Here is a 25,045-nt window from a genome sequence, read left to right on the forward strand (position 1 = left end):
AGCCTGCCAACTTGGGCCCGATCCTTTCCTCTGTTCAATCTTGGATGTGTCCAGCAGTCATCCTAGGTAGTAAGCAGTTATATCCTGGTTTCTGGCAGACACCCACGTTGTTTTGTTTCCCATCTTTTATATCTCTTTTGCCAAAGACATTAATTCTTTGAATTTAGTTTAAACTTTTCACACTTCCAGTGGAAAAGTACAAAATCCAAAATAGGTGACCTGGCCACATGTCTTGGCAGGACCAACCATAGTCCAGGCTTTCAGGAAAATCAAGACTATAGACTATTGTTCCAAGTATCAGGCCATTCATGTTTCTTTACTACTGCTGGCCCTTACTTACCTGTTCACTAATCTAGATATAGAATGCACAGGCAGTCCCTGGGTTACGTACAAGATAGGGACTGTAGGTTTGTTCTTAAGTTGAATTTGTATGTAAGTCGGAACTGGTACATATTGTAGGGGAAACTCTAGCCAAACATTTCTCCAGAGCTCAGTTTTATTCTCCCACACCTCACTTCCCTCAGTCCTTTATTCTCAAGCTGAGGTGTCTGCTGAGAAAAGCCACTCCGCGTCTCCCTGGTCTGCTGGGGGGGGGCGCTAGCTTCGCGTCTCCCTGGTCTGCTGGGGGGAAGCAGCTAGTGCGGGGTTGCCTCACCCCGTTTGTAAGTAGGGATCCGATGTAAGTCGGATCCATGTAACCCGGGGACTGCCTGTACTTCATATTTCTTACTTCAAATACATGCACAGAAATAGAATATTCACATTCAACAGATTATAACTTTACATAAGCATCTTCCACTTATGCCTATTCATATTCATAAGTTCTTTCCATAAAGAATATGGGGTGCAATGCCATAGATGCAATTGAGTTTAATAAACTGGGGGATAGGAGGGCATCAACTTAAAATTTGGCATCCGTAGCTTTGGAAGAGAGTTTTGATATCTTGAGATCTACTGCAAAATGTGCTTTGCAGATTGATGTTCTCTGCCTACCTTTCCTGCTGCTGCAGGGTCCTAATTCTGTAGTTACTCAGTATTGCACTTCAGAGGTTGGAAGGAACTGAAGTGGCAGTGGCATTTGTTGTTCCATACAGTTGTGCCCTGAGTCTGCATGAGTGCTGCTGGTGGATGGAGAAAGGGCAGGGTGAGCCACTACAAGATGGTACCATTGTCTTGTCAAATCTGGTGGGTGCATTCTATAAGTGTGAATATGCAAAGTCCATCTCAAAGAACTGTGCTTTACCGGAAAATAGTCTTTTCAGACCTTTGGGAAATATAGTCCAACTCTGGATGTTACAGTAGACCAGTGGTCCCCAACTTTTAGAGGCTGTCGGGCGCCAGGGGGCGTGGCCGTTTGCCTGCTGGGCACCAGAGAGCGGGGACACATGCATGCCAGCCCCCCCCCATAGCCACGTGCTCGGGGGCGGGGCCCCCCTGCAAGCGCTGTGCTCCCGGGGCAGGCGCTCCTCCCAAGCGCCGCGCGCCCGGGGCTGGTGTGCCCCTCCCCCACCGCAAGCGCCACGCGCCTGAGTCCAGCGCTCCCCCCCGCAAGCGCTGCGCGTCCCCCCCCACCCCGCAAGTGCCGCGCGCCCAGGGCCAGCGCTCCCCTCCCCCCCCCAAGCGCCGCGTGCCCGGGGCGCAAGCGGCAAATTTGCGGCGCGCCCGGGCCGGCTTCGGCACCATGCATGCACCACGTGCCCGGGGCCAGGCCAGCCCAGAGCACTTGGCGGGCGCACACAAATGGACCCGCGGGCGCCGTGTTGGGGACCACGGCAGTAGACTAATGCTTACCAACCTTTTACAGAATGATTTTGAAGCTGTGGATGAAAAGTGCAAAGAAGTGTTAAATTCCACACAAGTTGCTTTAAAACCATAATGTGCAAAGACTTATACCAAACAGCCTCTCATTTTCTGTTCATGTGGTTTTGTGTGATGCAATTCCACATTCTTGTCATAAATCATAAGTGTGCTTTTTGTTCTTCTGTGTAAGATTTGTAGACTCCTTTCTTAAAACCATATCACCCTCCTTTGTGTGCTTAAGTGTAATGGCCAGAAATATTCTTTTTGATTTTCAGTTGCAATTTCTTTTCTGTTGTAATGTTGACTGTCTTTTTACAGAATCTGCTGTGAATGCATTGTCTATTAATGGTTCAACTCGAGCTCCAAGGCGAGGTCAAAACAGGACTACACGTACCTCAAGACAAACTGACATTGACACAAAAGTTATTGAAGTCCTTTGTAAAGAGCATGATTGTAATTTAGATGAGGTAAGATTTGTGATTTTTTTTTTTTAAATTCACCATCTTAGATCTCAGTGTAATGTCAATCGAGCGAGGTGAAATCCAAAAATATGATTAAAACCTTAGGCAGTAGTAAACCATTTTTAAAAAATGTTTTGACCTGACTGTCAATCCGTTTTAGTCCCGTGATTAGTAGCACTATCCCTGTCCCAAGATTTCTTATTTAAAAAAAGAAAGATTACGCTTTTGCTATTAGAGTGCATGCAGTTGGTATTTACATGGGGGAGACTATGAAATAAAGCATCTAACTTGTTTTTTCTTCAAGTGTTCAACATGTGGATTCTACTCATGCTGTGCCCCACTGCAACAGCTTAGAATGTTCCCTATAGTAGCTCCCCATAAGGGTTGTGCTCTCCTATCCAAAGGCATATCAAGCTCAACCACTCCAACTGCCATTCATTTAATTTGGACAAACCTGACCCTGGCATGTGGAACAACAATGATGTTCTATGTATAGTTGCTTGTTAGGATAGTTTACTATTGAGCTATTGTTGCTTTAGTGTTTACTAGTGTGTGTTGCTACTATTTTCAAAAAAAATTTTTTTGTTCTAAGTCATTTTAGTAGATTTTTAGTTGCATTAACAGTTGAAATCCCTAGGCTTTTAAATTATGCACAGGTGGGGCTTTCCCTCTAACAGATAGGTGTCTTTACCTCCCAGGAAAAGACTATGTTGAGTGTGCAGTCTGCAAATCTATTGAGAAATGCACTGACAGTCCAGGTTAAAGCTCTTCCTTATAGAAAAGTCTGTGAACTCTTTGGATTTTGAACAGAGTCCAGAAAGTACTTCTGTACCAGCACAGTCTGAGTGCTCTTTGGTTACCAGGCATGGAACTCTTAAGTTTAAGAGGAATATGGGGAGGCTTCCCAAACGCTTGGAGCAGTCAGATCAGCGCTGTCTAGCAAACATTAAACTGTTGCTCAGCACTGCTCCCTATCTACATTACCTGATGGTAGATAGCTTTGCTTGAAGCCAGCGCTGAGGAAGACTGTGGTGGAGCCTTCAGTGCTGCATTAATATAAGAGGCACTCACAACAGAGGGCTCCTGAAGAAGGGGAGAAATTCTAAAACCAAAGCTCATCAGTTTCACTCCTCTTAAGCTCTTGATTGTCAGTTGCACTCTGCTCTGACTCTGGCATTTTCAAATTCCTTCAGAGTTTTCAAAGCCACTAGGAGCATGGGCTTCCTTAGCAATTTGTTCCTGCTTGAGATCTCTTGGATTTGTTCATTTGCCCTTGAGTTTACAGGATGCTTATTTTCATGGGTTTGATATACCCTGCACATAGCCACGAATCAAAGATTTCTTTGGTTAAACCACTTTCAGTTCTGAGTACTTCCCTTTTGGAATTTCTTTCATTGCTTGAGTGTTCACCATTTGTTTCCCCATAGTAGCAACCTATCTAAGTAAACAAAGATTGCACATTTACCTTCATCTGGGTGATGGGCTTATATGAGAAAGCTCTTGAATAGGTGAGCTTAGCAGTGTGAAAGGTTCTGTTTTCATCGTTAGATTTGAAAATCAATTTTTTATAAATAGAATCTAGTTCTGGTTTAGTTGGAATGTGTAAAGCTCAACTAGATTCAATAGCAACAACTTAATGTATTCAACAGACTATAAAAAACTTGTTACTTTCCCAATGCAGTCACACTCAGGCATCAGTGAAGATATTACACAACACCATGTGGTCTAGAAGTTTGTGAATCTGTGATTTAGACCTTTTTCAAACTTTGATTAAGACAATATACAAACCAGAAATGCCTAATGTGACTTGGACTCCTCTAACTTTCAATAATGAATTTTAAACTCTTTGACGTGATGGTACAATACAAACATGCGAATACCATTTTCTGTTCCAATACCACCCACAAGTCTGACAGCTTTATCAAGGCCTGGGGAGCACATACAAGTCTGATGCAGATTCAGTCTTGCATTTTGGGGATACTCCTAATACATAATATTTGAGTCCAGCTAGAAAGTCATTCCTACCACAGATGAGAGTCTTTCATTTAAATTCTCATGGACAACTGCAGAGAGGAAGCCACTACATAAGCAATGAGATACAAGGTCTGATCTATGTCAAGAAGTCACAAATTTGCAGGAATGGTGTGTCCAGAATCGTATCAGTTTGACAATTACTTTATTTTCCAGGAGAGAACAGTGGCTTAGCTAATTCACTAAGCAGAAAAAAATGTCTGTTTCATTATTAGAGGTAAATTATTAATTACTGGACCAAATCTTCTGAAGGTGGGTGTGTTTTTCCAGCTAGACCTGTGGCTTCAAAGCATTTGTTTCTTTCTCAGGCAGGAAAGAGTCTGGGATCTGTAGTGGATGCTTTCATGATTTGCTGGTTGCTCCATTTGTTGTATGCCTTGCATCAGTTTTCTTCTAAGTCCAAAAGTGTTAAGGAAGACAAGGCAAAGATTTGAGTTTAGCTTCTGCTTACCCCTGCCAGTTCTGGTTTTTGTAATTCCTGATTTTGTTCGAACATCGATTTATCATGCTTCAATTTCAGTACAACATGATATTGCAAAAGCAGTTTAGTTTTCCACCCAAATCCAGCATGACTATATCTCCTGGCTTGTGTGGTTTCTGGATGTCTGCATTAGGTAGATTGGATAACATTCTTCAGAAATACAGAGTACCTTACTTCAGAGCAGGAAATAGTCTACAAGAACTACATATACCCTTAAGGAGATATGCTTCCATTTTGGGCAATAGTTAAGGTTCATATTACTACTTAGTACTCTATTCCTGAAATCTTAAGTTGTTACTTTGCAATCTGCTTCTTCAATTAAGGTAGATTTGGCAGTGAGATCAGCATTTCATCTCCCTATAGCAGATTTGAGAGAACTGTTTTTTTTTTCCTCCTATAAAAAGATTGCTCCAACATGGGATTTAAATGTGTCCCTCTCGCCTTTCCTCCAGTGGAGTATCCTTTTGTATCCATATCAATCTGTCCTATTCACTGCTCATAAATTAAGGTGGCATTCTTAGTGGCAATTACCATAGCCTATAAGATAAACAAATTACAAACATTAATGATCAACCTTCCTTATACAGTTTTTCAGATGGACAGGGTAACAGATGTCATTCATCTTTCATTTCAAATATATTATTGGACTTCCGTATCAGTTTATTCTTGTATCTATTTCCTTTCCAAGACCTTATTAGTCTCCAACTGAAGCTAAGTTCCATATCCTGGATAGAACTAAATCTTTGTGTAAAACTTCAAGACTTTTTATTGATTATGCTAATAAATGGAAGGGAATGGTTGCTTCATCTCACTTCAAAACCTGCATCTGATTGTATTTGCTGTGTGTGTAGATATTGATATCCCTTTTAAACATTTTGGCTTGTTCTACCATATTACAAGTGACATCTGTGGCATATCTAAGTCAAATACCATTTCTGGAGATCTCTAGGGCAGGCAGCTATCTGGAGCTTGGGCCCTGCATTTGCAAAAATGTTGTTTGTTAGTGAATGTGTCTAGTATAAATGTCCATTTTGAAAGGATGGTTTTACAATGCCTCCTCCCCCTTCTCCCTAAATAACTTTCCTCCTTTTAAGGTTAATTCTGGGTCATCAATAAGAATGGGACCTGCATATGCAGTACAAAGGAGGATAACGTGATGTTCAAATAGTAACTAAGATGTCTGCTTGTGTGGTTCCCATACCCTACTTTGCTTTCACTGGTGCTTTAGAGTCTTAATTTTATTTTGGGTTCTGAGTAGTGAAGAAACTGAGTGAAATTGGGAGGTCTCTGTTCATGGGGAGCATAAGTAGTGTGAACACGACTTAAGGGATTCTGACACTGGAAACATTCTAAACTACTGTGTTGGGGCACTCTCATATACTGCAAATAAGATGCACATGTGAAGAACTCTTAAAGAACCACAGATGTAAGAGAACTGTTTGTTTAATCAGCATTAAGCATGTAAGAAGGATATGAGGCTGTACAGATATTCATATGAGCAGAAACCAAAAAGACTATTGTTCAAAAGAGGGCCACCCTTTTGACCCTTCAGTTTCCTAGCAGTGGATGTAGAAATGCATACACATTTAGTAATTAACTTAAATCTTCAGATGTGTAGATGGCTTGAAAATAAATACTAGCTGAGGTAATTTCAAAATAGCTTATAATAAGCGTAACATAGTCAATTTATTTTACTGTATAGTAAAAATATAATGTATGTTTGGTACCTATGTACGTTGGTAATGTTATGCCATTTTAATTTTTCCAGGTAAAAAATGTATATTTCACAAACTTTATTCCGTTCTTGAATTCTGTTGGTGCTGTAACTTCAAATGGACTCCCAGAGGTAATTAGAGTAATTAAAATAGTTAAATATATTGTGGTTCATTCTAAAATGTTTAAGATTGCATAAGTATTTTTTCACTGTATTGCAGTTACAGTGGCAACTTTAGAATACGCCTATAATGGATTACGGTGTGATTGACAAAAATTAACTTAATATGATTTCCAAGCATCTTGATAAGTCTTTTCTTTAAGAATCATCTTAATATCAGGTATAAAGATTTTTTTTTAAAATTTTACCTCAACTTTAATAATGAACACAAGTGTTGATGAACTTGTGTCAAGGTTATTCCACACTCTGGCACGAATGCAGAAGTGGGGGGCCTGCAAAAGCAACCAAAAACCTGATTTCTACAGCCTTGGGTACAAGAATTCTCCCTCTTCCCTCTCCCCCAAAATCCTAATACCAGAATTTTGGGGAATCCACTGCCACTGTCAAGTGCTCTTGAACTGACACACAGGAGTAGACAATTGAAATCAACCCCAGGGCACCCCAAGCTCTTTTCTCCAAAGAGCTTGAAAAGAAAAGAAAAAAAAATACAAGCTGCAGTCTGTGATTACTGTACCCTCGTCAGAGACCTGCAGATCCCACAGACAGATTTTCCAGGCACAGAAATGAATCAATACCGGGTAAATTGGAAAAGAAATAACTTTTATTATTAAAACAATATCCCAGTTACAAGCATCGTTGGAATGGTTAGATGGTAAGAGCCACCAATTAATATACTCATGGAGGATTCCCATGGGCTCAGGACTTAGTTGCAAAAAAGAGGAAAAACCATTTCTAACAGCACACACATCAGATCCAAATTCCCAAAACAGAAAACAATAAAACCTGATGGATTTATCTAGACTTTACCCTACTTACACATTATGAAGTCTTTTTTGGGGGGGGGGGGGGGAGACATGTCTTCTGTCTCCTTTAGTATCTAGAGAGCAAACTCTGGCTCAGAGACAAAAGGGAAAAACCCAAAAATTCATTTCTCAGTTTAAATCCTTACCTGCATTTCTATTGGCTGAGCAGATACCTGGCTAGGTCCAGGGACATAGTTAACCCCATAGTCCCTAGGCTGCTGGCCAACCCTCATGGTTGACAACTTGTTACTCTTCTCAAAGCAATGTATAATTTTAAACAATGCTTCATTCCTTTGATTTCAGTGGGCTATTCACTTCTTTTAATGCTACAGCAATATAAAGACTGAAAATCAAGCAAATCTACCTACAATTATTTCGGTACCTTCTCAACTTTAAATTCAATCCAACCTGGTTAATCTGCTTTTACAGACATAAATATCCTTAAGATTTAAGCTGTACTCTTGCACTTAAGTAAACTGTGGACTGCTGTACTTTGTGGCATCCCATTCACTTCATTGCAGCTTAGTGTGGGTGCAGCAGTCTACGTACGTGCCTTACAGTTGCTGAATTGTTCATTAGGGTCTCCGGCTGAACTTCCAGCCACATTCAGGCAAAGTTAGACTACATTGTTCCCAACTGACCGGTTAAAGAAGCTTCCCTCATCCAGTTGTTTAACTATTACTAGTTCTGCATTAATCTCTTATGTACAACATTTTATCAAAACCACTTGAAAAACATTATCGCCTGGATGTTGTGGGTGAGAATTGCAGTTCTTTGAAAGTACCCTTTTATACAAGATTCTAATTTTACCTTCTTTAAAAATATCCTCTTCTCAGCAGTCTGTCTTCAAAAGTAAGGAACTCTAGAGATATGCCAAAATACAAGGCTATACATAGTGCAAAAGACAATGGTCAAATGAAAGCCTGTACAAAAACAGAAACACACATTTCTCTTAATTTTCAGCCTTAGTTGTAATATAGAATCTAATATCATGTAATGTGTATCATTCAGCTTTATTATAAGAAAGTCACTCTCATTTTCATGAATAGCCTTTTAGCATTCAATATATAAGTATTTAGACTCTAACAATACTAATCCTAGGGAATTTTGCTTACTTTTGAAAAAAGGAATGTTAATGCTGAAATTCCCCATAGGTATACATGTTCCATTCGTGGACTTAATGATCTCTCAAGGTCCCTTCCAGTTCTATTTGTCTATGATTCTATATGTGTAGTAAATGCGGGCATTGGAGGTGAATTCACACTTACGGCTGCTGTTTTTGGTGAAGACTTATTCTAAGTGAACAAAGCAGCAGTAGCAGCAGCTAACTGATTTATGTTGTAAAGCTGATTTGATGAAATGGAAACCTTTTTTTTTAAACCCTAATTTTCAGAAAATTGTGGGGTATTAAGTACTTTCCTGCCAAAAGACACATGTTGAACAGGAGGCACTGCCAGGCATTCTGGAGCCCCAAACATAGGAACCTGGGAGATCTGAATTATGTCTGTGAACTTGAGACGGTTTTTCCCTGTCCAGCCAGACTCTACTCCCACAGCACAATTACAAATGCCACTTATTGTAGGCAAACCGCTCCCTCCCCGTAACAAGAGTTTGCCTAGTTCAATGATTTCAGCTATTTTCAGAGCACCATGCGCTTTGTGGAAATGTGAGCTCCAAATGTAAATTTTTCCATCTTGGCATTAGATTCCATGCTACTAAAATCAGTGGGCATAGGATCTGTCTTTGAGGGGGATATTTATCTCTTTGTTTTTAGTGTTTTGATATCTATAGTGACATGACTTTGGGGGCTATGAGAGTTGTCATAATATATTTTAATATAGATATTTAATTTAGAATGAAACTTTCCTATCCTTTGATCACGAATGCAATTTTGAATACATTGTCAGAATTGATCTTATAAGCATAAAGCTTTCTCACTTTTTTAGGTTGAGGATCTCTCCAGACAATATGAAGAGCTTTACCTGAAAAATAAAGATATAGATGCACGATTATTTCTGGATCATGATGAAACTTTACAGCTTCATCACATAGAAAGGTAACACTTTTCTTAATTCTGAGATACATAATGAAAATCCTAAAAGGTTTTACTGGTCTCTAGTCACTTTTTACAACAGAAATTCAGGACCAGTCTTGCCTAAAAATCTTTTTTTTTTTTTTCTCTTCCTTTCTGCTTATTAGTCAGGTAACACATTTTTAATCATGGCCTTGGTTTGTCTAAATTATGTGCTAACTGGTATTTAAAAACATGTTAACATGTTAGCTAACATTTTAATTATGGTTATTTTCCTATTCTGCACAAGTCTTTGGAGTCAAAAGTGAAAGTTGAGCAATTGAAAGAGGAATGGATTCTCAGGGGCTGTCAGGGCCAACTCACAATATTTTGGCACCTGAGGCAGGGAGCTCAAATGACACCCCTGTGTCCCGTCACTGCACCAGCAGCAGACACAATTTTCTACACCCTGGGTCTTAGTGGCTCCCCTTCCCCCCACACAGTCTCGCACCTGAGGCGTCTGCCTCAGTTTGCCGCATGGTAAGGCCAGCCCTAATGGTTGTCTATATTGCCCTACAGTTTGGCCTACAAGAATGAATGTACACCAGCATGGCAACATAATTCCTCCATGGGACACTTCAAGAATAAATTTTAGTTCATGCTTACAGCACCCACACCAGGGATTTATAGTGCAGCACTAAGATGAACTGCACGACAGTGAGGACAAGACTTAATCACACTGTCTCTGACTTGTTAGTTAATTCCTGTTGAACTGCAGTGGTTAGTATTTTGGAGGAAGGATATCTTTAAAGATTCAGCACCTCTTTTTCTTTGGAGGTGAGAGCTTGAAAGGAGTGGGTGTGCCTCAAAAAAGCACATGTTTAACATGGACTAAATTGATATAGTTAAACCAAGGGAAATCCTTAGCAGTTGTAGACAATCAGTTTTAATCTGTTATCTATTTTGCTTAAATTAGTAATTCAGATAATGAACAATGGAGAACTGCTGAATACTGAGCTCTCCTGAAAATCTGGTGCATAGATATTTTTTTAGGAGTATTTAAGTCATTTTAGAAAACTTTTTAACTGAGACTTGCTATATTAGAACATCAGTACTTCATAAGGTTTTGTCTTTCTACAGTTCACAGTTGGAGCGAACACCAAGGAAAAACAACCCAGATGAAGAGCTTAATTTTATACTTCCACAGACTCCAGTTCGGTATGAAGCAGTTTAAAAATTTGCATCAATTTGTTTTTTACTTGAATTGGAATTTTCTAAAATTTGTTGAACTGAAGAATGTAGCATTTTTTAAAAAAAGGCCCCATTCCTGTAAGGTGCTGATAGCCTCCTGAGAAGCACTGAATGCTTTCAACTCCCATTTTCCTTGAAATCCGTGGGACTTGATGGTGGTTGGGTAGCTCTGAATACATTGTAGGTTTAGTACCCAGAATATAAAGGAAGCATGAGTTATGTGTAATAGTTATAGATAAGTGTGAGAATGTATTTCCTTAAATATGCTGCTCATTATTCCATTCTCTCCATCACCAGCGTGCACTTTAATAAAACCATTAAAGTTTTTTGATTGTTCAGTATTCTTGGGGAGAAAATGTCAAGTATCATGCATTTGCTTTCATTTTCACATTCTGGTAAAGATACTGCAGACCAGAAATAAGTCCTTGCTACCCTTTACTGCTGCAGAGCCTGTATAATTGCAGGAGAGAAACTGGATACTCTAAGTTTGCACATCCAAAATAAAAGCTAAATGCAGAATTGTTGTTACTTATGATTTTCTAGCCAGAAAAACTTGGCACATTCATGAAGCCTAGAATATTTCTATCTGTTCCAGTGGATAAGATGGGAAGCAGTAGCTGTCCACGTTTGCACATAGCTTTTCTGATGTATCTTTGTTATGACCTACTAAAGAACCCTTCTAGGATCAAAGGATGGAGTTGAGACTTTGTGCCTATTTAGTCCTTTGTCTTCTGAAACTACCAGATGGGTGCCAGCTGACAGTTATACAGACTTGGGCATCTGTCTGCTAGAAATGGGCTGGGGCCAGCAAGACATTTTGCATAGACTGCCAAACTGCCAGCAGATGGCAGTAAACTTTTGGTCACTTATGACCCAGAGGTGATGGTATACAACTAACTGATGGTACATAAGGGTTGCTATGAAAACTTCATTTTTACTTTTGAACTTACTGTAGATTCTTCCCATTTGACACTGTGTGTATCTGAGCTAAAGCCCAATAAAGTCCAGGCACAGCCTTTCATTAACTTGAATGGCCTTGGATCAGACTGAGTAGTGCTTTGAAAAATAGCTTTACTTAAAGGGATCGGGATTTAAATATTAGTTAGGGGCATTATAACATTGAATTGTCTGGCCTTTATTCCAGTACCTTCACATAACAATTCCTGTGCAGGCTGCTTCTTCCCATGCCTTCTTCCACCCAAACAAAATTTTTAGGCACGCTCATATCAAAATGTTTAAAAGTGGCAGAAGAAAAAGTAGTTTGTCCCTGGAGTGCCATAACCCAAGTAATCAGCACTCCTCATTCCATTCTGTCTGTGAATAAAAGCTCCCATTTCCATTTTCTCAGCTAATCAGACATTTTTCTGTAAACCCAGAGTTATACTAATCATAGATCCATTTGGAACAACTCTAGCCAGTGGGAATCAACAACAATTTGTAATAAGGTGGATCAGAAAAGATCTCTAACTGAAAGTGGGAAGCATAAAGGGAACAAGGCCTTAAAGTCTTACAGCATGTCAGAAGGACTCCTGAAGCTCATTTTCTTAGCAAGTGTTGAAAGCTGCCCAGATGTGCCCATTTACTAGAGCTGTCTTCACAATAACTGTGGAGGCCTCAGGCTCCGTAAGAGCCAGAAAAACTTAAGCAATAGATATTAGGGAAAATGGGACTGAAGAACTTCATTTAAAGCAAGCTAGCTAAATTATCTGTTGTAAGTTGTAAACCTTTGCGGTGTTATCCAATAGCTCTTACGTCCTGAATATACATAAAAGGACTGATAAAAAGTGGACAAGTAAAATAATACATTTCGTTATTGTTAGACTGATATTTGTGGAGATGTTACATTTGCTTCCTCTTCATGTAATTTTCAGTTAAATCAGGCATGCAAAGCTATTCTTGTACAAATACATTTGTATCACTCAACAAATGATGAACAAAAAACCAAGATTGGGACTGTACCTGTGTGGTTTAACGCTATAACTTTTTAGCCACTCTGGTACCTGGTATCTGCTGGGCAAATACAGTTCTCTTTGTTTCTGTTTTATAAACAATGAGACTATAGACTTTTCAGTTAAAGAACCTGACTTGCCAGACTGTCTGGCAGGCTTAAAAAGGCTTTGATAAATAGGGGTAAATTAGTAACCACAATTTCTACTTTATTTATTATGTAGCACATACTCAGTCATGAACAAGTTTCAGGTCCGGTTACTAAACTAACTTACTTACGTGGCTAAAGTTGTACAAATTATCTACACATTTTTGGATTGTAATTTGTTTGATCACTGTATTCTGTCATGGACAAGAAGCAATGGACCAAGACAAGAAGCAATGAATTTAAACTGCAGGAAGGAAGGTTTAAGTTGGATATTAGGAAAAAGTCAGGGTGGTTAAACACTGGAATAAATTGCCTAGGGAGGTTGTGGAATCTCTATCACTGGAGATCTTTAAGATCAGGTTAGACAAACATCTATCAGGTGCTTGGTCCTGCCGTGAGGGCAGGGGACTGAACTTGATGATCTCTTGAGGTCCGTTCTAGTATTCTATGAATCAGAAGTTTGCACATACCCAGATAACTACTTAAACCAGTGTGTCCCAATTTTAGTTGTCCATGGAACCCTTTTAAACTTGAAAGAATTTTGAGGAACCAGTAATATGGCTACTATATGGAGCTGAAAAAGTAGACTACAAATAAGTAAGGATAATAAACAAATGCTAAACAAGGTAATGAGATCACATTTAGTTTAATTGCATATATTTAGAAACAAAATTCACATAATTTTTTGTAAATCTCAAAGTTATTGTAATGGAATTTTCTCATAGAACCCTTATTTTCGCTTCGCAGAACCCTGGGGTTCCATGGAACACCATTTGGGAAACACTGATTTAAACCATTCTGAGTGAGCATGCTTCTCAGACCTATAATCTGCTTTGTACTATATACAAGAGGGCTGAGGGATTTGCTGAGCCCCTAGGCAAGGTTGAGGGGCCAGCCCCATGCGCTCAGAAGGGGCAGGGCCTTGGTCAGAAGGGGTGGGACTGGAGCATTAACCAGAGTGCACTTCACTGTGGCTACCCCCCTCCCCCCAAGCCAGCCCTCAGCACTGCCAGAAATGCACCACATTGCAGCCCCCCCCTTCCAGCCAGCCCTTTGAGCCACCTAGAGCAGGCTGAGCAGAGCTCTGGTGGTGATTTAAAGGCCCAGAGTTATGACTGGCTTTTTTTCAGGAAGAATGGCTCTTGCACAAGAGGGGGGTTTTGCACAACAAGCTGTATAGATGGCTCCTTTTTGCGCAAAAGCCCTTGTGCAAAATGATGGCTCATTAAATATGCAAATGAGGCATGGCAATATTCACTGCTTCTCTTCAATTGCATATTTTCTTGTGCAAGAGAGGGCAGTGTAGACATAGCCTCAGGGAATAATTATAAAATTGTTGACTGATACTGAACATATACAAAATAAACTTTAACATAAATCTTATTTTATTTTTCCAGGGCTGCAATGAATACTATCCAGCAGTTAATGATGATTTTAAATTCAGCAAGTGATAAACCATCAGATAATCTCATCTCCTATTTTAATGTAAGTGACTAAGTTTAATTAGAGTAGATATTTATGAGAAAATACCTATAAAATTATGTCCTTGAGATTATCAGATAGATAAAGAGCATATATTCTTTTACTAAAGGTGATCTAGAAAGGACCTCTTAAAAATAATGGGTCTTACGCCTTCTTTTTTTTCTTTATGGTTATAAAGATGCGAGAGAAATTTCTCCTCCATTTAATTTTACCCTTAGACATATTAAGAATGTCAACTATGATCTTTGTTGTTTTTGATGGAGGAGAAGTTCAATATTTGTTTCAAATATCCTGATGTTCAGTGTGTTGTAAAATAAACAAGAACATAGGAATGCAACAGCACTTGTATCTACCATAACTTATAAAAAATATTAATATAAGATCTTTACTGCACGTCTTGTTAAGGACTCATGATAGTTTAAACATGTGTTAGTACAGTTCTTTTAAAGGGCACTTGTGTATGAAATTTTACAATCACATAAAATTATTTTGCTGGAAATCTTATGGTCCTTCAAGTACACCAAGATTACTTTGTTTAGTGCGGAAGAGGGGGAGCCAAATGTATTGCTAGATGCTATATTATGAACAGGAGAAATTTAGGTCCTGATTCAGCAAGATATTTAGGGTTTGTGTACATGAGGAGGAGGAAACCCAGGAATAGCTAGTGGTGAACAGCTACTGTTAACTAACTTCCCATGTGGACACTCCTATTCTGTGGTAATAGGGCCTTAGTGCAGTTTAGGTTAGGAAGTAGATTAAGCTAAAGTAGTTTTTCAGGGTTTTTTTTTTCTCTTGTGTCCATTCCAGTTGGGGGTGTGTGCGTGCCACGTGCACAGATTCCGGAGCTTTTTCCTTAGCAGTATCCATCGGGCCAGCTGAGGAGCCTCCTGGAGTGGGGATGGCATATCAGCATATGAATACCCCTGCTGGCTCTCTACCCCTTGGTTCCTCCTTACTGCCCGTTATGGTAGCTGGAGTGCTTGACTGTGTTGTTAGTCTATCCCTTAGTGTTACATTTCTCAGTTTTAGTAGTTTAGATTAGTTAGTGTAAACAGTTTTACAGTTGATTGCTCTAATCGAGAGAAGTTTCCCTGCTTATCTCTTCCCTCCTGGTGAGGGGTTGCCTGGGCCGCAGGGCTTTAAACCTTCTATGACATACTTTAAGCCTGTGCCCTGTGGTGATCTGCATGACTTCTGTCTGAAGTGCCTGGGAGAGGGTCACTGCACTGACAGTTGTAGAATTTGTAAGAGCTTCAATCCGAGAGAAGTGGGAGATGCGGGAGAGCGATTCCTGCCTGAAGCTCATTCTAATGGAGTCTGCACTTCAACTGGTGGCACCAAGCATGCGTGGCATGCTGGCATCCATTAGAGAACTGTCTGCAACACTGGCAAAGCCCTTATCGTCGAGGCACTGGTCACAGTCCCCCAATGCTGTCGCGAAAGAGGTAGTATAGGGGAAGATCCCCAACAAAGCAAGACCTTAAAGTGTGCCACAAGGATAGGCACTTGGCTGACTTGGCGCATCAGGAGGCTGTCGGACCACAGCAGCATCGGTTGAGCTCAACGTGCGGGGAGATTACCCCACCTGAAGTGGCCATTGAGGAGGTCCGGCAGCTGTCGATGCTGGGGGCCTTTGATGCAGCACATGAGCTTATAGAGTTCACTTCATCCCCAGAACCGGTCACAAAATGCAGATGACAAGCACCGACCTCCCCCTCCAGCACTAGAGTCAGCTATCCCACTGGTGCAGCCAAGATCTCACGCGCACTGGCTCTAGGGCCCCAAAAAAGTCCACGCTCCTGCCTTTTTTGTTGTTCTCCTTCCCCATGGGGTATGTCTGATTATCAGGGCTTAAAGAAGTCCCTTTCCTGCAGCAAGTTTAGCCCTGTTGCAGACGTTCACTCACAGTACACTGATTGCATTGGGAAAGGACACATTCCTCAAAAGTGCACTTCCTTCTAGCAGTTTAGACCTTGGTCTCACAAGGACAAAGCACTGAGGCAGAAGATCATATTTATGAAAGTGGCTCTCTGATCTCCTCTGAATCTGTGCCAAGACTCTCCATGCAGATGTACGCCAGGGAGTTAAGAAATCAGCTGCTGACCTCTCTCCAGAAGTTGAAAAAGAGAGCAGTAAGTCCCCACAGTGAGCTGCAAGCTAGCCACAAATGATACCCAGCATGCTCAATATTCTTGGTACTGTTGGTACTGAGACCGACCTTGCCTGGTACTCGCATCTCAAGAAAGATTCCAGTGACAGGTACAGTCTATGTGCCTACAGACCCAATGGGCACAGGCAGCAAGTCATCAACATGGAAGGAGAAGAGGAGGAGCAAACGCTCCAAAGCACACTGGTACGTGATATCTCATGGATACAGATGCCTCATCTGGTACCAGAACAGTCAGCGTGGACTCTCTTCTCCTGGGCATTCAGACCTCTGCACTGAGTCCCCACCCAGTATGGGCGTCTTCCCTGCTACCTTGCCACACTTCCTCACTCTCAATGCAGACTCATCCCTTCCTGCAGTTTGCTGTTTATCTCAGTATTCCTCCCAAGCCTCCAACAGTGCACAATATCAGCAGGGTCTCAGGCATATCAGGGAGATGCCCCTCCCTCTGCTGCCATCCTGGTAGGGCTATCCATCAGCAACATCACAGGCTCCATGCCATGCCATCCTAGTGGCCATACTGCCACCCTCATGCCTCTTGGGCTTCTAGTCTCACCCGTTGAGCTCCCAGGACACGCTTTTTCAACCATGATATCCAGGGCATTGGAGCCCCCAGAAAAAATCTTAGAGGAGTGCAAGGGTGCTCTCGAGGAGTAGACGATCCCAAAAACCATATACTTCTCTTTTTACAGACAAGACTGTCCTGCCTCCCCAACCATCCCTGGTGAATTATTTTTGCTTATTCCAGGACTTCACAAAGAGTGTCTGTTTCTCTTCAGATACCTCTGGAGGAAGTCAGGGATATGCACCATAAGTTCCTGAACATCCTGCACGTATCTTCCTCCTCAGACGTGACCTTCCTATCAGTGAGGCCCTTCTCAGTCACACATGAATCATATTTCAGATCACAGCATCAGTCGTACTGACTTGCAAGTGAGTGGACAAAAAGTACTACGTCCTGATGAGAGAAATGGAGTTTTTCTTCTATAGCTCTCCACCAAACTGTTGTGGTGGATGTTGTCAGTTCTTATGGCTATCAATACCACATGAAATCCACATCCTAAAACAGGGATTAGAAGTGTTTGGATAGTTTTCAGATCTACAAAACAGCAACAGAATTATGTTGGTAAAAGAAACCTTTTCTTTCTAAACCATTAATGCCTTCTAATTCTATCCACATGAGTTAGGATTATCTACATCCATTTCGTCCCTTCTCTCTGTTCTGCTCCCCCCCCCCCAGCCTGGAACCTCCTCCCATATTCTGAACCCCTTATTTTTGGCCCCACCCCAGATACTAGCCCTGGCCAAATCTAATAGCCCTAACCCCCCAGAAGAGTTAATGTGGCCCTTCCTGCCCTCCTCTATGATTCTCCTCCCTTCTCCCTGTCTCTGCTCCCTCCTGTGTCCTGTCCCCCATCTCCCATGGGACTCCCTCCAACCTGTGGTCCCTCATTTAATCCCTGGTTTGGGCCCAGCTGCCCCTTTTTCCTCTAGAGACTTACCTATTTGCTGCTGCCTATGGGCTACTATGTAAGTGCAACCCACTATCCAGTAACCACCTCCCTTGGCTTTCAGTGGCCCCCCTGTTTCCCCTCCAGGCACTTGCAACCTTTCCTCTAGTAGCTGCCCCCTTTTTCCTCTTCTCCTGAGCAGTTGCCATTCTTTGCCTCCCATAGAGCCTCCCCTCCCCCCCACATCTCATCCCAATCCCATTATTTAGCAGTAGTGGTGGGGTTGCGGGGGGAATTGTCTCAGAAAGCATTGCCTGGACTATGGCTGCTGATCCCTTACCCCTCTCCCCACAGTATCAGGGATGCAAGTGACACTCCGTACTCTCCCTCCCCCCCCCCCATATTACCTATCGACACAGGCAACCTTTGCAAAGGGATTCCCTTTGCACAAAATTCTTCGTCATTGCTGCTCACCACCAATGCGTCACTGAGGGTCGGATACACATCTAAATGGTCTTATGACAAAAAGGAAATAACATCCATGGAGCTATCCCTCCACTGCAACCTATTTGAGCTCAGGGCAGTCAAGAATACTGTGCCCATTTCTTCTCACTTATCAAAGGGTCACACATGAAAGTCCTAATAGACAACATTATCTGTATGTTCTACATAAACTGACAAGGGGAAGCCGGGCCTCCCTCCCTCTGTGCGAAAGTGATGAGACTATAGAACTGGCACATTTTCCACAATGTCAGTGGCCTACCACCTATGTACACAGAACTAAATGGCAGACAGTCTGTTGCGAGGGCCGTGCTCTTCCCTGATATTAATGGAGGTGCAGGGTCTGGGATGAAGGCTGGGTGCAGAAGGGAGCTTGGGGTAAGGAAGTGGGGTCTGGGAGGGTGTTTGTGTGAAGGAGGTGGCTGTGACCTGGGGTACTGGTCTGGGATGCTGGGGTTTGGGTTATGACCTAAGGCAGGAAGAAGTTGTGACCTGGGTCAAGGGATTGGGATGCAGGGGCTTGGGTTGTGACCATGGGTAGGAGGGAGGTTGTGACCCTGTGGCAGAGAGGACTGGAGTGCAGAGGTTTGGGTTGTGATCTAGGGCAGGAGGGGGTTGGGATTGGGGGTGCAGGGTCTGGGAAGAGGTATGAGTTCAGGAGGGGGGCAGAGGGTTTGGGTTATGTGGAATAGGGTGCAGAGTTGCTGGGGTGCCAGAGGTTGGCTCTGGCCAGGAGACTTACATAGGTGACTCCTGGCCAGCAGTCCAGCAGGGTTCTCAGGCAGCCTTCCTGCCTACCCTGCCCCTGCAGAAGTCATATGCATTGGGAATGACTGTGAGAGGGAAGGGAAGGGTAAAAAATGTTGTCGTGTGTCGTCGTCGTCGTCGTCTTCTCGCTCCCTTACCTGATTCTGTAAGCTGTCTTCTGACTTGGAGAGTCCACCTAATGGCTATAACAGCTTTTCATCATTCCGTGGAGGGGGTACTCAGTGTTATCACATGTGACCATCCAAAGATTCCTCTAGTATTGTAAACTTCTTCCCATAATCTCCACCCTTTACTCCCACAAAGGACTTAAACCTAGTACTGTCAGGACTGACTCTACCTCCCTTTGAACCCATGGCCAATGGTTTGCTTACTTGCATCTTAAAGAAAATGGCCTTCCTGATAGCCATTACTTTTCCCAGGAGAACATGGGAAATAGCAGCTTTAATTGTACATTCCCCATATTTGGTGTTCTTTGGGGACATGGTAACTCTCAAGCCACATCCAGTATTTGTTCCCTAGGTAACTTCCCTATTTCACGTGAACCAATTGATTCACCTTCCAACTTTCTATCCTAAGCCTCTTTGAGACAGCATAGAAGCTATATTACATAGACTAGGACTCTTCTGACGGGTAGTTTATCTGGACAGGAGGAAGGCCTTCAGGAGGTTCCCCAAATTTTTCTCCTCTATTGCAGAATGATCTAAGGCAGGGTTCCCAACCTTTTTCAGTCCCCGTACCCCCTTGGCTTTTAGTAAACCTTCCCGTATCCCCTATTCAATATGAAAGGAAATAAATTCTAGACTCTAGAATCCACAATTTTTTTCACTAACACTACTACTTTTGGAATATTTCAATTAGAATAATCAAGTTAATTACCAAATATTCCCCATACCCCCTTGACAAGCTTCTCGTACCCCCTTGGGGTAAGCGTACCCCAGGTTGGGAACCCCTGATCTAAGGCTTGACCGTATCAGCCCAAAGACTTTTCAAGTGGGTCATGAAATGTATCAGACAATGTTCCAAAGTTTGCAGTATGACTCCTCTGGATACTATTTATACACATTCCACAGATCAAACTCCTCATGTATCACATTCTTCAAGAATATCCCTGTTTCAAAGTACTGTAAAACTATAACAGGGGCATCAGTCCTCACTTTTGCAGCACATTATGCAATCATTGAGGACACCACCTCCAATGCTGCCTTTGTCTCCATGGTGCTGCTCTTTGTAACTGATGCAAATATGAGGTCCCAGCCCTACAGAAGGGATACTGCTTGGCAGTCACCTACCATGGAGCACCCACAGGGTCACTGCTTGAAGTAGTAGTAGTTACTAGGGATGTTCACTATCGTGTAACTGAATAGTCATGTAACTGCATGAAATCTTAGTGGTTACATGACTGTTCGATAGTCTGGGGGGGGGGGCAGGGCTGGCAGCTAGTGTGCTCCTGGCCCCACTCCTGGGGAGCTCCCTGCAACTTGCGTTGCTGCTGCCTCTGAGGCAGTAGTGTAGGGTGGCAGAGCCAGTCTGCGAAGGGAGCCAGTTTAAAAAACAGCTGTTGCCTCTGAGCTCCCCATGGACAGAGGCTGCCTTTGATAATCAACAGCATGGGGGGTGGAGGCAGGAAGCACCAGGGAACTGGTGCTGGGGAGAACAGTCTTTTAAGAGTGTTCCTGCCCCGCCACTGTAGGAGGCAGCGAGGGGATGGAGCAGATGGGTCCACAGGAGCTGATATGCACTAAGAGCTGGCTTGAAAGCTGGCACCTTTTGCGTATTGGCTCTAGTCTCCCCCCCTCACCTTCTATCCTGCTGCCTCTCTATCAGAGGCCATAGTGTGGGATTGAGGGTCTGGACAGGAGGATCTGGTGCTTGTGGGGAGTCTGCTTCTAAGTGAAGTTACGGGCACCAGCTCCCACTCTCTCCCCCCCCCCCCCCCAACTTGGTGCCTCTGAGATAAGATTAGATGTGTAACCCTATGGGTGTTCTACAACCCACCCTCCACCCCTCTATTTCAGATTTCTTGTCAATGACTGCATTAGAAAAGGAATGGAGGGTGGCTAGTCTCTTGGCAGGGCATAAGGAGAGATGGTGCACATATTGGCCATAACCGATACTGATCTAATTAATATAATGGTATGATACAAAGCTGAGGTGGGAAAATGTTCAACTTTTGAAAAAAAGTTTTGATATACCTAGTTAAACAAAATACTCGTTTTTTTTTTTTTCCTCATGTGTTTCAGAATTGTACAGTGAATCCTAAAGAAAGTATTCTGGCAAGAGTGGAAAACCTTGGGAACATCTTCAAAGAGAAATTTGCTGAAGCAGTTGGACAGGGATGTGCTGAAATTGGCTCACAGGCAACTAACATTTTAATTTTATATGATTCATTTGATTATTGTCAATATTAGCTAAATGTGAGGCAAAGTGTACTTACTAGCCTTTTACTGTGGAGTTTGGGAATGATAAAATAATACTTTCTCAACTTGGGAAACTGAGCATGTAACTCTGGCAAGGCTCTGAGGCTATTTGACAAAATTCAACATCTATAAGAAGGTCTAGAAAGAAAAGAGGCATATGCTTAACATTTTAAAATTAATGTTACTTTTATAACACAGAAAATTACCAAGTATTTTAACATAGTTGAAATCACACTTACCTAGCTATCCATTAAACTACCCTCTTGAATAGGATTACTGCGCCTTTACATGGACCTAGTGGCCTGTTTGCCATCCAGTCATCAGGCCATTTTGATTTCCCTACAGTGACTTGCATAACAATTTCACCCAGCTTAGAAGCTCAATATCTTCCATCTGTCAGCTCTGCTATCTCATCATAGCTACTGAAAATGGACCTTTGCACTTTGACTTAAACATCTTGCAACTTCTGTCATGATCCCCCGTAATCCTTGTGAACTTCACTATTGGCCAAGTTGGCTGGGACAAATCTGATTTCCTTTGAGTGGTTCTAGCATGCACATTCTTTCTAAAGGATTGAAGTGTATTTTAGCTTTGTCATTGAAATCTGACAGTGATCTTATACAGGCAGTCCCCGACTAGCGCGGATCCGACTTACGTCGGATCTGCACTTACGAACGGGGCTTTTCTCGCCCCGGAGCTCACGGGCGGCAGGTTGCCGCCCGTGTCCTCCAGGGCGAGAAAAGCTTCTCCCGGTCTCCCTGGTCTGCTGAGGGGGGGTCCAGCAAAGCCGCTGGACACCCCCCAGCAGACCAGGGGGACAGGAGCAAAGCCACCCAGGCGGCGGGCGTCCTGCTGCCTGGGCGGCTTTGCTCCCGGGCAAACGAGCAAAGCCGCCCAGGCGCCGGCTTTGCTCCGGTGTCCCTGGTCTGCTGGGGGGGGGAGGGTCCAGCAGCTTTGCTTGACCCCCCTCAGCAGACCAGGGAGACAGGAGCAAAGCTGCACAGGCGGCATCCCGCTGCCTGTGCGGCTTTGCTCGGGTCTCCCTGGTCTGCTGGAGGGGGAGGGGGCGCAGCTAGTGCGCCCCCACCCCCGCCCCCAGCAGACCAGGCTTTTGTTGCGGGACGCCGCGGGTAGAGCAGCTGGGGTGCTGCCGGGTTGGTCCTGTGGGAACCTACTGGACAGCGCCCCAGCTGTTCTGTCCCAGGCTCCAGATTCAGCAGCTGTTGAAACTGATCAGGCTGATTCCAGGAAGCTGGGGGCAAGAGCAACTCTGCCTCCGGCTTCCTGTAGTCAGCCCCTGGTCAGTTTCAGTGGCAGCAGCTGAATCTGGAGCCAGTTCCAACTTACATACAAATTCAACTTAAGAACAAACCTATAGTCCCTATCTTGTACGTAACCCGGGGACTGCTTGTATATGGCTTGCAAAAACTTTGTATAATGTGTTTTTCTTTCTTCATTTTCAGAGATATAAGCTTGGTGTAAGACTATATTACAGAGTAATGGAATCCATGTTAAAGTCGGTAAGTTTAATGAGGATGCATTACTCTTAGTACTTCATTTTTGAGCAGTAAAGCAAATAAAAACTTTGTGTTCATGTATTTCAGGAGGAAGAGCGCTTGTCAGTTCACAATTTTAGGTATGTGTTCCTAATTCATAATAGTAAACCATTATTGGTGTGCTAAGACTAGTATTAAGGCCTGTGTTCTTTTTCAGCAAACTCCTGAACAATAATATCTTCCACACATCTCTTCTGGCCTGTGCTGTTGAAGTTGTCATGGCTACATATGGCAGTAAGTTGAATCTGTAGAAGTAAAAAAATACCATTGTTTGTTTGTTTTAATAGCACGATAGAACTTAGTTAACTAGTAACTACATATGTACTTTAAGCTTAAAGATCTGAAACTTACAAACAGCAGTAAATCAGTAGATACAGAGGGAAAAAATGACTTGTACAGAAGATTGTTTCACTTTAATGCTGAATAATTTTGATCTTTTTTTATTTCAGGGAATGCTTCACAAAATGATGGCATCAATACTGAAACAAATTTGTCTTTCCCATGGATTCTCAATGTACTAGATTTAAAAGCCTTTGACTTCTACAAGGTGATTGAAAGCTTTATTAAAGCAGAAGCAAACTTGACAAGAGAAATGATAAAACATCTAGAACGCTGTGAACATCGAATTATGGAATCCCTTGCATGGCAATCAGTAAGTAACATTTTAAAAATGGGTAGGGTTGCCAGATGGTTTAACCAAAAATACCAAACATCCTTTCCCCTGCCCCCCTCTCCCCCCCCCAAAAAAGAAAAACCACTGAAGACAAATTCTGTTGGGGGGGGGGGACCCCCCAAAAAACACCACCACCAAAACAAATCCTAGAAGACCAAATTCTCACTGGTATAGTTTAGCTCAACTGACTTCAATGAACATATACTGGTTTACAATTACCTGAAGATGGAGCTCAAAATATTTTAAATATACCATGCCAAAACAAAACTACATAGAATATTTTGGTGTCAGTAAAAAAAGAGAAAAATAAAACATAACATTTATTAATTCTTGCTTCTTCCTTTCTTGACGTTTGTTGCTCTCGTTTAGAGCAAGAGCTTTAGTTCAGTACTTGGGTAATATTATTAATGTTGCTGAATACGGAATTACCTTGTCCCCCATACTTGGATCATTTTGGATTTCTTGGTAGCTTTGTGCTGACTTGATCTTGAACAAACTTGTTAATGATAATATGCTTGTTATATGTGGGTACATATTTCAGGCATGCAGTGAAGAAGCAGTTTAATATGTGAGGGGATATGGATCACCAGGGAAGAGTCTGTTCACTGAAATGTTAATGTCTGGTGAAAAACTTTGTTTAGCTTGTTTTAAATGAATCATAAAACTGTATTTCTTTCCTTTATACTGCTGCAGAAATTTTGGTCCTTACAATGAATGTGATCTTTGGATGTATAACTGGAGGAGAGGAGAATATAAATAGTGAGGTGTTCTTTCTATTGTATAAGAAATCAGTGAGATTTCTATTGTATAAGAAACCTGTACTGAAATACTGCATTAAATTCCTATAACACTTTAAAAGGATGTTGAAAAGCTGAGACTGGATTCAGAAAGAGCTAGAAGAATGCTTTGAGGTCTAGAAAACCTGCCTTACAGGGAGAGAGTAAAGAGGCTCAGTTTATTCAAGAGAAAGTTTTAAGGTGATGACTGGATCAGTCAATAAGCACTTAAGGGGCTTCTTGGTGCATTAAACAAACGCATAACAATGGCTGGAACAGATTATCAAGGGAAATGTTTTATTCTTCATATTCTAGTATCTTCAGATCAAGACAACACTTTTCTAGAAGATATGCTTTAGCAGAGTAGTAGGTACCTTTTATTTAGCACTGTAATAGAGGCAGCTAGAGCACAACTGGAGCTGGAGAG

The 25,045-nt window shown here is 42.2% G+C and overlaps 1 protein-coding gene across 5 annotated transcripts in view; it reads left to right on the forward strand.

The window, feature by feature from the left end:
• The window catches only part of RB1 (RB transcriptional corepressor 1), a 152,369-nt gene that overhangs the window by 39,393 nt on the left and 87,931 nt on the right, over positions 1-25,045 (forward strand). For all 5 annotated transcript variants that reach the window (XM_075919039.1, XM_075919038.1, XM_006122970.4 and 2 more), the window contains 10 exons: positions 2,119-2,267; positions 6,542-6,619; positions 9,417-9,526; positions 10,622-10,699; positions 14,225-14,312; positions 21,437-21,553; positions 23,077-23,133; positions 23,218-23,249; positions 23,327-23,403; positions 23,619-23,821. In XM_075919039.1, the coding sequence (XP_075775154.1) occupies positions 2,119-2,267; positions 6,542-6,619; positions 9,417-9,526; positions 10,622-10,699; positions 14,225-14,312; positions 21,437-21,553; positions 23,077-23,133; positions 23,218-23,249; positions 23,327-23,403; positions 23,619-23,821 (989 nt within the window). The remainder of the gene's footprint in view (positions 1-2,118; positions 2,268-6,541; positions 6,620-9,416; positions 9,527-10,621; positions 10,700-14,224; positions 14,313-21,436; positions 21,554-23,076; positions 23,134-23,217; positions 23,250-23,326; positions 23,404-23,618; positions 23,822-25,045) is intronic.

Source organism: Pelodiscus sinensis, chromosome 1 (genome assembly GCF_049634645.1).
Source record: "Pelodiscus sinensis isolate JC-2024 chromosome 1, ASM4963464v1, whole genome shotgun sequence".
NCBI lineage: Eukaryota > Metazoa > Chordata > Testudines > Trionychidae > Pelodiscus > Pelodiscus sinensis.